The following is an 11832-nucleotide window of genomic DNA, read 5'->3' as shown; positions in this document are numbered from 1 at the left end:
TAGCTCTTGTGACTGTGTCATGTGTACTTGAGTAAAAATGCAGTTTACATCACTCAGATGTTGTATTAGTTATTTTTCTGTTGCTGTGGTAAAACACCATGGCAAAGGCAGCTTATAGAAGGAAGAGTGTATTTGGGCTTACTTTTCCAAAAGATATGTGTCCTGTACGACAGGAAGCTGAGAGCTCACATCTAGCACCGGAAGAAGAGACAGCCTAGAAGTGTGATAAGCCATATGTTCTCAAAGCCCACCCCCGGTGATATGTCCTTCCTCCAGCTTGGCCACCCCTCAGGTTTCCATGACCCTCCCCAAACAGCATGACCAACTAGGCCAAATATTCAAATACTTAGAGCCTATGGGGGATATTATCATTCAAATCATCATGGATATCATCTAAATAAATTCATCAGGCATATCTACCTTACCAAGCAAGTTACCTCACTTAATTACAGTCATGCATCCATGTGCGGATATCTTAGCATATACTTAGATAAATTAAGATTTTGTGTGTGTGTGTGTGTGTGTGTGTGTGTGTGTGTGCGTGTGTGCGTGCGTACACTCTTTGGAACTTGAATCAGTTGTGTAGTCGTCATATGGCACAAAACTGTATTTTGTCAAAATCTTCATATGTTGTTGTTGCTATTATTTCTTCAGTTATTTTGAACTCTGGTGAACTGAGAACAAATGTATCAGTGTCTCCTAGACATACTGTTTCTGTTTCTCCTTCATTTCCTTTATTTTTTATATAAGTGCTTGTGTTTTATTTGGTGTGTAGATAGTGTATTAATTTTTTTTTATTGCTGTGACAAAATAACTGACAAAAGCAACTTAAGGACCCCTTTCTTTGAGCTCAGAATTTGGGAATACAATCTGTCATGGCAACAGGAGCCAGTCCCCTTGCACACAGAGCGAGTGAATGCTGCTACCCAGGTTATTTTCTCTTTTCGGTCCAGGACCCCAGTCCATGTAATGGTCCTGCCCATATTCAGGACGAGTTTGCCTTGCTGTTAAACCTTTCTAGAAACACCCTTATAGACACACTAAGAGATGTGTTTCCATGGTGATCGATTAACTATCACAGATAGAAGAAGGTAATGTTTCCTTCTTTGTCTTGTTTAATGTCATCTTCTTTGAGTTCTTTTTCTTACCCTATCTTCCAGCGCCTGCATGCTAATGGTTCCTGTTTGCCTGTCCCACATCCTTTTAATTTTGGTCTTTTTGAGACAAGGTCTCCCTGTGGCTCCAGCTGGCCTGGAACTCACTATGTAGACCAGACTGGCCTCAAACTCAGAGATATGTCTGCCTCTGCTTCCCAAGTGCTAAGATTAAAGGTGTGCGCCACCACACCCAGCTAATTTCAGCCTTTTAAAAATAGCTGTATTCTTCATGACTGTTACATAATCCACAACATAGAATTATGTTTTTTGATCAATTTGAAGATCTTTTTTTCAGTGGATATAGTAAGTGACTTAATTCTTAGTTTTGTTTTTAATGATTATTCTCAACTGTCATTTTACATTTTACTGAATATTTAGTTATATTTACTATTTCTCCACTTGATGTGTCTGTGATTTTCGAAGAAATTCTGGTATTTATTAAGGTCTGTACTTTTGTTCCATACTTTCTTACTGTTGTATTAACATTGCCTATAGAGTATTCTTTCCGGTCTTACATAATCTTTTAATTTTAGTCTGCCCATTTAAAACAGGAGTCCTTTGACTCCTGTCCTTTTACCTAATGTGTGAAATGGTCAGTGATCTTGTACAGCTTTCTTCTGAATCCTCTCCCTTTTTTCTCTCTTTTCTCCCTTTTTCTCTGTAGGGAGAATCAACTTCTAAAGGCATTTTGCTGTAACTTTTGTAGTAACATAAAATTATTTAACATTTTAAATAATAAAAGTTTCCTGAAGCAGGACACAAAAGGAACTTTACTTATTACTAAAATTATTGTGTTTTCTTTTATAGGAATTGAAACCTGATATAGTAACTAAATCTGCTCTTGGTGATGATATCAGCTTTGAACAGATTTGCAAAAAGGTATGTCTCGGTAGAAACTAGGTAATGGTGTGGAACACCCTGTCTTGCCTGTTCACTGTTCTGCAGTTCTCTCCTGGCATTCTACTCCATACTCTTCAGGCACTTGTTGCCGACCTCCATTACCAAATTATAACAGCTAAACACATAAAATAGTGATAGGTGTTACAAGAAGCTATTTAATTAAATTATACCACTACTAAAAGTTCAGCGGGTTTTTGGTTTCTTTGTTTTTTAATTCTTTCTGCTCCAGATTCTTTTCAGCATTCATCTCTAATTGTCATCACTGCCCAATGGCTTTGCATTACTAAACCAGTTTTTTCTTTCATTCTCTTAATAAAGGTTAAATTCATCTTGCCTTCCACTTGCTTAAAGCTCACAAGTACATGGAGTTGAGCATCATTTTCTATTCTGTTTTTACATGATTGTTCTGTTTCTATGTGATTGTTCTATTTGTACGTAATTGTTCTTCACAAGCTATATATGTTGGCTGAAGACATACACCTTTTGTAGAATGCATTTGTTTCTTTTCACATCTGCATTTAATAAATTAAAGGAAGGAAGGATTCGTTTTGGCTCACAATTTAAGGAGATATCTGAAAGGTGTTGGATTGGAGAGTTCAAGAAGAACACTTGGAGACAGGACATGGTAGCTCACACCTTTAGTACCAGCACTTAGGAAGCAGAGGCAGGTGAATCTTTTTGAGATCAAGGCCAACTTGGTCTACATAGTGAGTTCCAAGCCAGCTGGGGCTAACCCTGTCTCCAAAAGAAAAAGAGGGACGCAGAGACTATAGTAGTATAGAGTTTATTAAAAGAGTTATTAATGCCATAGCAGTAGCATGGTGGAAAGTCTGAGATTTCAGGCCCCAGCATCAGAGACAGACAACATCACAGGGTCTCTGAAGACAGGAATCAGAGCCGACATGGCAGAAATGATAGCATCTTCTTACACCTTTCTGAAGATGGGGGTGGTTTCACAGCACAAGCCTGCAGTCAGGCTCTGAGGAAAGGCAGGATGGCCACCAGTACCCCCTTTCATGTAAACTAACTTCCCTGGGTGAGAGATCCTGGTACCTATGAGTTTGTTAATTAGGGACTCGCAGATAATGTCTCCATAGCGGGTTGGTTTCTGAAAGGGAGAAGGCTGCAGCTGGCTTCTAACACTGCATTCTTCTAGTAGCATCTATCGTGGTATAGAAGGCATAATGGCTAAAGAAACTCCATCCATGGCAAGAGGAGTTTCCAGTGAGGCTTACCCACATCCTGGTAAATCAAGAAGTAGAACAGGACTGTATACCTCAAGGCCCTGCTTCCCAAAGGATCCACAACTACCTTCACTGGGGACCAGGTGTTCGAGCACATGAAACTGGCAGAAGGTTCATATTCTCATAGGCCCAATAAGTTTAGAGGTTGGTCCACATCTGAAAATAGGACCCAAGGAAGGTATACTTGAAATGTAATGTAATTTAGCTGAAGATAAACATTGAGGAGCTCTATCTTCCTTTTAAGCCAAAAAGCAATAGTAGTAGCTAAAAGTAGTCATGCAGCAAAGCTCTTATTTTAAAATGTTTTGAGGGATAGCTTGAATGATTAAAATTTCTATCAACATTTAAGTGACTGGTTTTATCATTGATTTGTATTTGTCTTATGTCACAATACCTTGTAATGTTCGCCTATTGTGTGTGTGTGTGTGTGTGTGTGTGTGTGTGTGTCAAGTTTTTGGTCAGCTTAATTTCTAAACAATATATATGCAAAACTTTCAGTGTATAGGATAGTACTGTTCCTTTTCCCTGCAATGGGAAATACTTTGTCTATTTTCAACATTTAAAAATCTCCAAAATATTATGCATAGTTTTGCCACAACTCATTTAGTCCAGCAAATCGGACTATTTCTGATTATCTTCCTAAATGTTGTAATAGATACAAATATTTATTTCTTTAGGTACAGTGTAGAGTCGAACTTAGGCCCAATTTATTAATATGAGTATTATTACATTCTTCCTCTTCCTTGTCATTTATAGTCAGGTTGTTTTAGGTAACATTTCAAAGAATTAATAGTGCACATAAGAAATCTTTTCTTCATTTTTAGACAGTTATTTATATCCAGAGGTATATTTACAGAATTCTTTTCAAAATTGAATACAAAATTCCTTTGTGTTGATAATAAATACTCAAGTGCCAAAATAAAACTTTTCCATTAAAAGATGGTGTATTCCAATTTTTTGCTTAATTTATTTGAAATGGAAGAAACTGGGGGTGTGTGAAAAACCACAGTTTCCTGAGAATTTTCCATGGCAAACATTGTGTCCATTTTAAATAAGGAAAACTGTGGTTTCCTTCATCCCTCCTAATACTGTGAAGACTTTCCACACAGGTGTAAAAGCTCTTCACAAAAACTAGTAGACTTAAACTGAAAAAGCATGCATTTAAATTTAAGATTATCACAGTATTTGTGCTACACACACACACACACACACACACACACACACCTGTGTAACATTGACTCTCCAATGAAGTTTACCACATTCTTCTTTGGATTAATTATTAGTGAAGTTGTTTTTGCCCTTTAAATTAGAGCCACATTGTCAGCCTCAAAAGTTAGTAAATCTACAGAGCCAATAGAGAAAGGAAAATGGGCACGGGGGAAGTCGGGAGGGCAGAGGGAGTCACCTGTCACAGCAGGGGCTACCCAGAGAATGAGCCTGAGCACACTTGCTTCTCAGAAGCCTTTTTCCTCCCTCCTTTCTTCTCTGATGTTTTTATTTCATTTCTTCCCAAAAAGATTTGAAGTGGACTTTAAGTAATTTTAATGCAGAAATAATTTGAGAGTTAACTCACAAATGAAAGAAACTTGTTGTTTATGGATTAGAGGGAAACAGGGGGAACATTAGACTAAATTCACAGACCCGAGTTTGAGTTCTCATTTGTTCCTAACTAAGTTAAGTAATCTTGAAATCAAGTCTAGATTATTGTATTGGTCTTTTGTATAGAAAAAAACTTCCTGGTCTATATTCTTTTTAGTTCTTGTTAGTATTTGAATTTTCAGAAATTAAGTGAAGCATTATCTAAGAATGAAAACATTAAGGGTTTTTATTTTTAATAAAAACTTTTGGGATATTAAATTTTATCTTTTTAGGAAAGGTCTTATCATGACAGTCTTTTTGTTCTAAATTGAACATTAAGGTGTCATGTGATACGTGAAGGAAAGAATATTGTGGGAGAATCCTTACCTGAACAACTGGTAAAATGGAAATTATGTGCAGTAAGATGGAAAAGATAATAGGAGAAACAGGTTTGGTAGGAAATTTTAAATTCTCTTTAGACATGCCAAATAGAGATCAATCTGGTCCCAAATTGGAGCTAGAGATAGTAGTTTGGATGATGTCAGCCATATTGGGTACTTAAGGTTAATAACTTGAATTACAAATTGTTTAACTTATAAATACATTAAATACTACAGAATAATCTCTTCTCATTCAATTAATATCAAATACAAAAAGTGTTAGCTATGAGCTAGGTAGGCACTGTGTTGGGTTCTGAGAATACACCAGGGACAGAATACATTCAAAGTATCAATATATGACATTAACTTCTTATTTCTAGGTCTCCATTAATGAGACCTCAAATATTTCAGGAAATTGTTTCCAGTTTAGCACTAATCTTGTTCTGTGGAGTGATGCCTAAACAAAGACAGCCTGACTCTTAGTATCCATTTCAACCAAGTGTGGGACTGGAACTGTTCTGAGAATGTGTACTGTGCTCCCGAACAAAGGCCTTGTTCTCTCTTTATTGGCAACATATGTCCAGTATCACATAGAAAAGGGAACTTTTCCTATAGGAATTGTGACTCTCCTGACCCCAACTGATGTAGAACAACACACACAACCACCAATTAGATGTTATCAGTCTAATCCCACCTGTTGTTTGCAACACAAGTGGGATAATCCATTGCTGTCAATGAATATCACTGCTTGTAGCACTTAGTATTTTCACAACATATACACATTCATGAATTATTCTGGGTCAAGGGCAAGAAAGGGTCTTGAGGAATAAAAGTTCTTACGTTTAAGTTACAGGAGGTAGCCAAGACCTACTAAGCTTATTTACATTATAAATAAGATGAAAGCCCCAGAAGTCGCTCCCACAATATGGTATTTGATTCTTTCATAACTAATTTAGTCTTCTTAGTTAGATCTTTTACACTGTTTGAAAAGTAGAAGCTATGTTTCTTTTCTTTTTTTTCCCTACAAGTTCATTTCAAATGATGCCTAGCACAGTTATAAGTATCTAAGGACTGGTAAGTGGTAAGCTTATTTTAGTTATTCAGAAGCTCTAATACTTTTATCAACAAGATCTTTGTAGTAGAGATTACATAGGTAATATGTATAGTGAGAATATCAGCAGTTTTTATGTCCTAACTCATAAGTGTAAAAGATTGGTACATTTCAGTTTAATCATTTTTAATAATGCCAAGTTAATTTTAATCCCTTGTATTTATTATTTTCAATTTGCAGCCAGATTCTACTGCAACTGAAAGAGCAGTTGCCAGATTAGCAGTTCACCCTCTTCTGAAGAAAAAAATCGATGTGCTGAAAGGTATGAATTAAATGATTGTATGCCTAATGCATTTATGCATATCAGTTTGGATAAATTATTTCATGGGTTTTTTTGGAGGTTTTTTTTTTTTTTTTTGGTCTTTTTGTGACAGGGTCTCTCTGTAGCCCCAGCTGTCCTGGAACTCACTACATAGACCAGGCTGGCCTTGAACTCACAGAGATCCACCTGCCTCTGCCTCCCAAGTGCTGGGACTACAGGTGTGTACCACCATGCCTGGCTATTTCATATATTTTAAATATTGATCTTTTAACTGTTAAAGTTATTTTCTATTATAAAAAATAAATTTCTTTAAAATATATACAACTGTGGAAATGTGCCTGTAAGTGTGGAAGATGTTTGATGTCAGGAATAAAAAGTAAGTATGTTTTTTCTAAATTTTAATATATTGTGTATTATATGTAAAAAGGTTTGAATAAAATATATATGCTTTAAATACTGATACAATCATAACTGCTTTTGATCTTGTCATTCTCACATAATTTATATGTGTGTTATAAACTATATTTCTAGGACTAAGTACTTTGTCACAGATTAAGTGATGCTTATTTTTATGTCTGAAAACAGTAATTCAGTACATTATTACCACAAAAATTAAAGTGCTATTTTGTTTTCACTGGTTTTTTTTATTGTTTTTCCGTAATTCAAAGGCATGAAGAAAGGTTAATTTTATTTTCATTGGTAATTTAAGATGGATACATCTGAGGATGCCTTATAAATTTGGTTTTTAAGTAATGAAAAGATTTCTTTATTTAGATTCCTTTTACATGTTTAGTATAGATTCTGATTGTCCTTACATGTTTCCAAATAGCAAAAGAAGTATTGTGCTGAAACAGCGGTGCTTTGTGTTCAATGCTAAAACAAGCCCTGCACTATTTTCCTTATAGCTGCTGTACAGGCCTTTAAAGATGCAAGACATAATACTGTCGGGGTTGAGTCATCACAGAATACTTTAGAAGAAAACCAGTGTAAAGGCGCTTTGTGTTCAAATGATGATGCAAGTCAGCTACAGCAGCATGTGAGAACTGTTGTCTGTGGGCAAAAAGGAAAAGAAGCGAAAACTCCAGCAAAGAAATCTGTAAGAAATTCAAAAGAAAAAACGGTCAAGATGGAGCATGGACCCAAAGAAGCAACCAGTCTCCATCCTCCATCAAAGCCTGCAGGAAAGGATTCCATAGTTTCCCCCAAACAACAGAAGATACCTGCTGACTTAGAAACGAAAGCGTTAGGTCAAACCACAAGTAAGGAGTCCGGCGGCTCACTTGGTGATAACAGTGAAAGTGAAGAAGAGTCAAATGAAGAGGAAAAGGAGTATTTTGATGACAGCACAGAAGAAAGGTTCTATAAACAATCCTCCATGTCTGAGGAGAGCGATAGTGGAGACGACTTCTTCATTGGGAAAGTCAGACGGACACGAAAGAAGGAAAGCAGTTTCCATTCTTCAGCCACGGAACAAAAGCCCATCCCCAAAGTGACACCCAAAGAAAATGGACTTGAAACCCTTTGGGATGGAAGGACTGATCAAAGTAAGCCAATTTCAGAAGCCAGAAAGCTAGAATCGGTGTTTTTCCAGTCTTTATCTGCATCTAAAGGTCCAAGGAGGTAAGGATCCTTCCTTCCGATATGGTGTTATTTCGTATTTTGTCAAGATGAAGTAGCTGTGTATCCTAACAGTATAGAAGAAACTCTGCCATAATTGTTCTTGCACAGGCCATCCTGTTTGCTGATGTGGTCCTCTCCATCTTTGTAGTTGGATGGTGTATAGTACTCACAGCAGCACATGCCTGTCTCACTCCACATCAAAGTGTGGTACAGCCAAATAATATCCCTAGAGAATCTAAATTTTATGCTTTCATTTATCAAGGCCTTGAAATTTTGAAGTCATTTTTATGAACAGCTGTTGAAAATGTTTCATGTGTCTATCTCTATAAAGAGAATTTTCTGAAAAGTGTGTGGTGGGGCTTTTTGATGATTTCCGGCCCTTACAAACACTACCTGTTTTCTTGTTCCAGTGCGTAGAGCTGCCTCCCCAACAGTGCATTTCTCCTGAACACAGCTGTAGTCCAGTCTTGCTTTATCCTTGATTCTAGCCTCTTTTCACAAGCGTTCTCCTACAAATAATAAGTTTGACTTCCTTTATCATTCTTACCTGACAGAAGCTAACTGGCATATTTTTAACGTAAAGATTGTGATTAGCTGATTTCTTCAGTAAGGTCTAAGAAAAGGTCTATAAACATCTTTAGAACCTTGAAAATCAATACTTCTATGTCCAATCTTGCCAGAAAGAGCTCTTAAGTTTTTCATGGTTGCATACTACAATCCCTTACCACAAATATAAATGTTAGTTTTCATTGTGTTTGAATCATTCTTCCCATCAGAAAATGTTTGAGTTTTTCTCTTGTTTTGTTTGGGGACAGGGTCTCACTATGTACTCCTGGCAGGCCTGAAACTCAGAGATCTACCTGCCTCTGCCTTCACCTCCCAAGCACTGGGATTAAAGGTATATGCAGCCATGCCTCGCCGTCAGGTACTTTAAATAGTCAACAAGAACAAGGACAAGATAAACTAGATAGTTTTTCACTGAACCCAGCTTTCTATAAGGATGAAGAGGAAAGGTCTGACTGGGTATGTGTATAGTCATAGTGGCACTGAATAAATTTTTTAAAGATTCTGTCCACTTTTAAGATTTGTGTATGAATGTTTTCTCTGTATTTGTGTAAGTGCACCACAGACATACAGTGTCTGCAGAGGTCAGAAGGCAGAAGAGGGTATGGCATCCCCTGGAACTGGCATTACTGATAGCTGTTAGCTGCCATATGTGTGCTGGGAACAAAACCCAGGTCCCTCTGGAAGAGCAGCAAGTGCTCTGAACCATTGAACCATCTCTCCAACCCCTGAACAAATACTGAATGTAGCTAAACCTTGGATTATTCTGTTGGATATTCATGAACGTTTGTTCATCCTACACGACTGCCATTATCCACTGTGTTGTGTTACCCGCGTAAGATCAGAGGATGTGTTTTGTCTTTTCAAAGTCATAATGTCTTTTTTTTTTCTTTTAGGGTTCCCAGAGAACAAGCTCCAAAGACGAAAACCCCAGGTGTGTACTGATGACTTCCTGGCCTCTGTATGTAAATGAGCAGTACTTTCCCACAGTGAAAGGATAAAAATTACATTTCTTAATAGTTTGGATGAATTGAATACCCAGTGTTTATTGGTTCTTTTTTGTTTTGACCTTCCATATTAGCAGAACGGTTTCCTCTCAGTGTTACTATAAATATGACAGCACAGTATATACTATTAGGAGGCACTCAGTAAGAAATATATGCAATTGTTAGCTCCAAAATTAACTACTCACGTAAGTTTTCAACTTCAAGCTGCTTTCTGTTCAATTTCAGCTTTAAATTGTAAGATACTATCTGTAAATAAAATGAGATTTTCTTTAAAAATTGGTTTGAAGAGATGAAATCTATTTTATACTCTTCAGATATAGTTTTGTCATTTTTGCTTTTTCTTCTCAGATATTGTAGGAAATGAACCTCTGATCAAGAATCAGTTTAAAAATGGTACACAGCGAGGACTTGGAAATATGCAACGGTCGCACTTACCTCTTCATCCTTCCTGGGAAGCAAGCAGGAGACTAAAGGAGCAACAATCTAAAATTACTGTGTTTCAGGGGAAAAAAATTACATTCAGTGATTGATTACTACTACCATCTGCACTTTTTGTCAAAAAAAGTTTAAGTCTCTTTGGAAAGGTTATAAAACATTTTGACCTGTTTTTCTTTTTGTGTGAATTTGGGTTATGTTTACATCATCTTTTTTAAAATCAAATATATATCTAAATTCATTTTATAATAGTACTTGCCCCCAATTTTTCCTACATTAAAGAACTTAGAGATTATATAATTTTAGGTTTTGTTTTTCATTCATATTTATGAAATACAATTCACTAGTTCAGCTTTGGTTGTTGCCTTGAAAATAAGCATCCAATATGTTTAAGACAGGGCTGCGAGGTGGCTCCGCAGATAAACACGCTTCCCACCATGCCTCCTGACCTGAGTTCACAGGTATCGCTGGGATCGTGGAGTAGGAAAACAAAGCCAACTTGAGTTATGCAAGTTGTCCTCAAACTTTATGCGGTGTGGCACCCTCCCTCACACACAAAATAAGTGTAATTTTTTTTTTAATTAAAAGACATTTAAAATAATGAAAAATAAGAAATCATAACCACTTAGATTATTTTTGTTAGAAAATATATTTTAAAAATGAAGCAAAAATAGTATCTTTTCATTATGATGTACAGATAATATATAAATAAGTACTAATTTTGTCAAAGTTGTAATTACTTGTGATTATATATTTTTTCACTATTCTAAAAATGTGGCAACACAACCCAAAAACTAAGTTCTATATTTCACTGCACGTAAAATTTCCATGTTTTAACCATCAAGCTAGAACAGTCTAGCTAGAACCTAGAATACAGTCTCAGAATTAACTGACACCTCTACAATACAGAAACCAGCCAGTCGATACTTGTTTAGAGTCCTTTCCTTTAACATGCAGACCTGTGGTCATAACACAGGAAGGTGCCTAGGATAATAACAAGCAATGTCTTAAAATCCCTCCGTGAAAGCAAGAAAATTGTCCAGATTAGTAAAATCAACTTGTTTACAACTCAGGAGTTGATACTAGGTTGGCGGTTATCCACAAGTGTTCATGCCTGAAAAATGTCTGAATCTTCGTAAGAATAGTGGAGGTTGTTAACATCTTAATTTGCCCATTGCCTTCCCTAGATTCATGGTAGCCTTGAAAACCAAAAGCCCATTATCACAGGGTAAACCAGCAGCCACTGGAGAGGGAGAACCGGAGCTTGTTTCTTTCGAGACATTTCTAAGAATTGCCTGAACTGTCTGGTTATTCACTGGAAGTCGCATACTTGCAAGGCTGTCATTTGATAAGCGACAACACTTGCTTAGTTTGATGATATTGTTTCTTAAGGTAGCTTTTAACTTTAAGGCTGCCATAGGCAGTAGAAATCCATTGAGGTAAATAGTATATTCAAAATGCTTAAAAGAAAATCTGAAGAAGTTACATATACCCACGGGGACTTTGAAAACTTTGAAGTATTTTCTTGATATCAAAAAATTCTGGAAGTATCGTGGTATGCATCTGCTCAGGAC

At 36.6% G+C, this 11832-nt stretch overlaps 1 protein-coding gene across 1 annotated transcript in view; it reads left to right on the top strand.

The window, feature by feature from the left end:
- Srfbp1 (serum response factor binding protein 1) overlaps positions 1-10433 on the top strand; it is a 44486-nt gene extending 34053 nt beyond the window's left edge. Inside the window, exons 4-8 of the mRNA XM_008840244.3 lie at positions 1965-2036; positions 6551-6632; positions 7538-8252; positions 9713-9750; positions 10172-10433. Coding sequence (XP_008838466.1) covers positions 1965-2036; positions 6551-6632; positions 7538-8252; positions 9713-9750; positions 10172-10353 — 1089 coding nt within the window. The 3' untranslated portion in view covers positions 10354-10433. The remainder of the gene's footprint in view (positions 1-1964; positions 2037-6550; positions 6633-7537; positions 8253-9712; positions 9751-10171) is intronic.
- Positions 10434-11832: the final 1399 nt, after the last annotated feature.

Source organism: Nannospalax galili, unplaced genomic scaffold, assembly GCF_000622305.1.
Source record: "Nannospalax galili isolate Female #2095 unplaced genomic scaffold, S.galili_v1.0 scaffold1259, whole genome shotgun sequence".
Classification (NCBI taxonomy): domain Eukaryota; kingdom Metazoa; phylum Chordata; class Mammalia; order Rodentia; family Spalacidae; genus Nannospalax; species Nannospalax galili.
The sequence above is the reverse complement of the archived record's forward strand: the minus strand, read 5'-3'. Positions and strand labels throughout refer to the sequence as shown.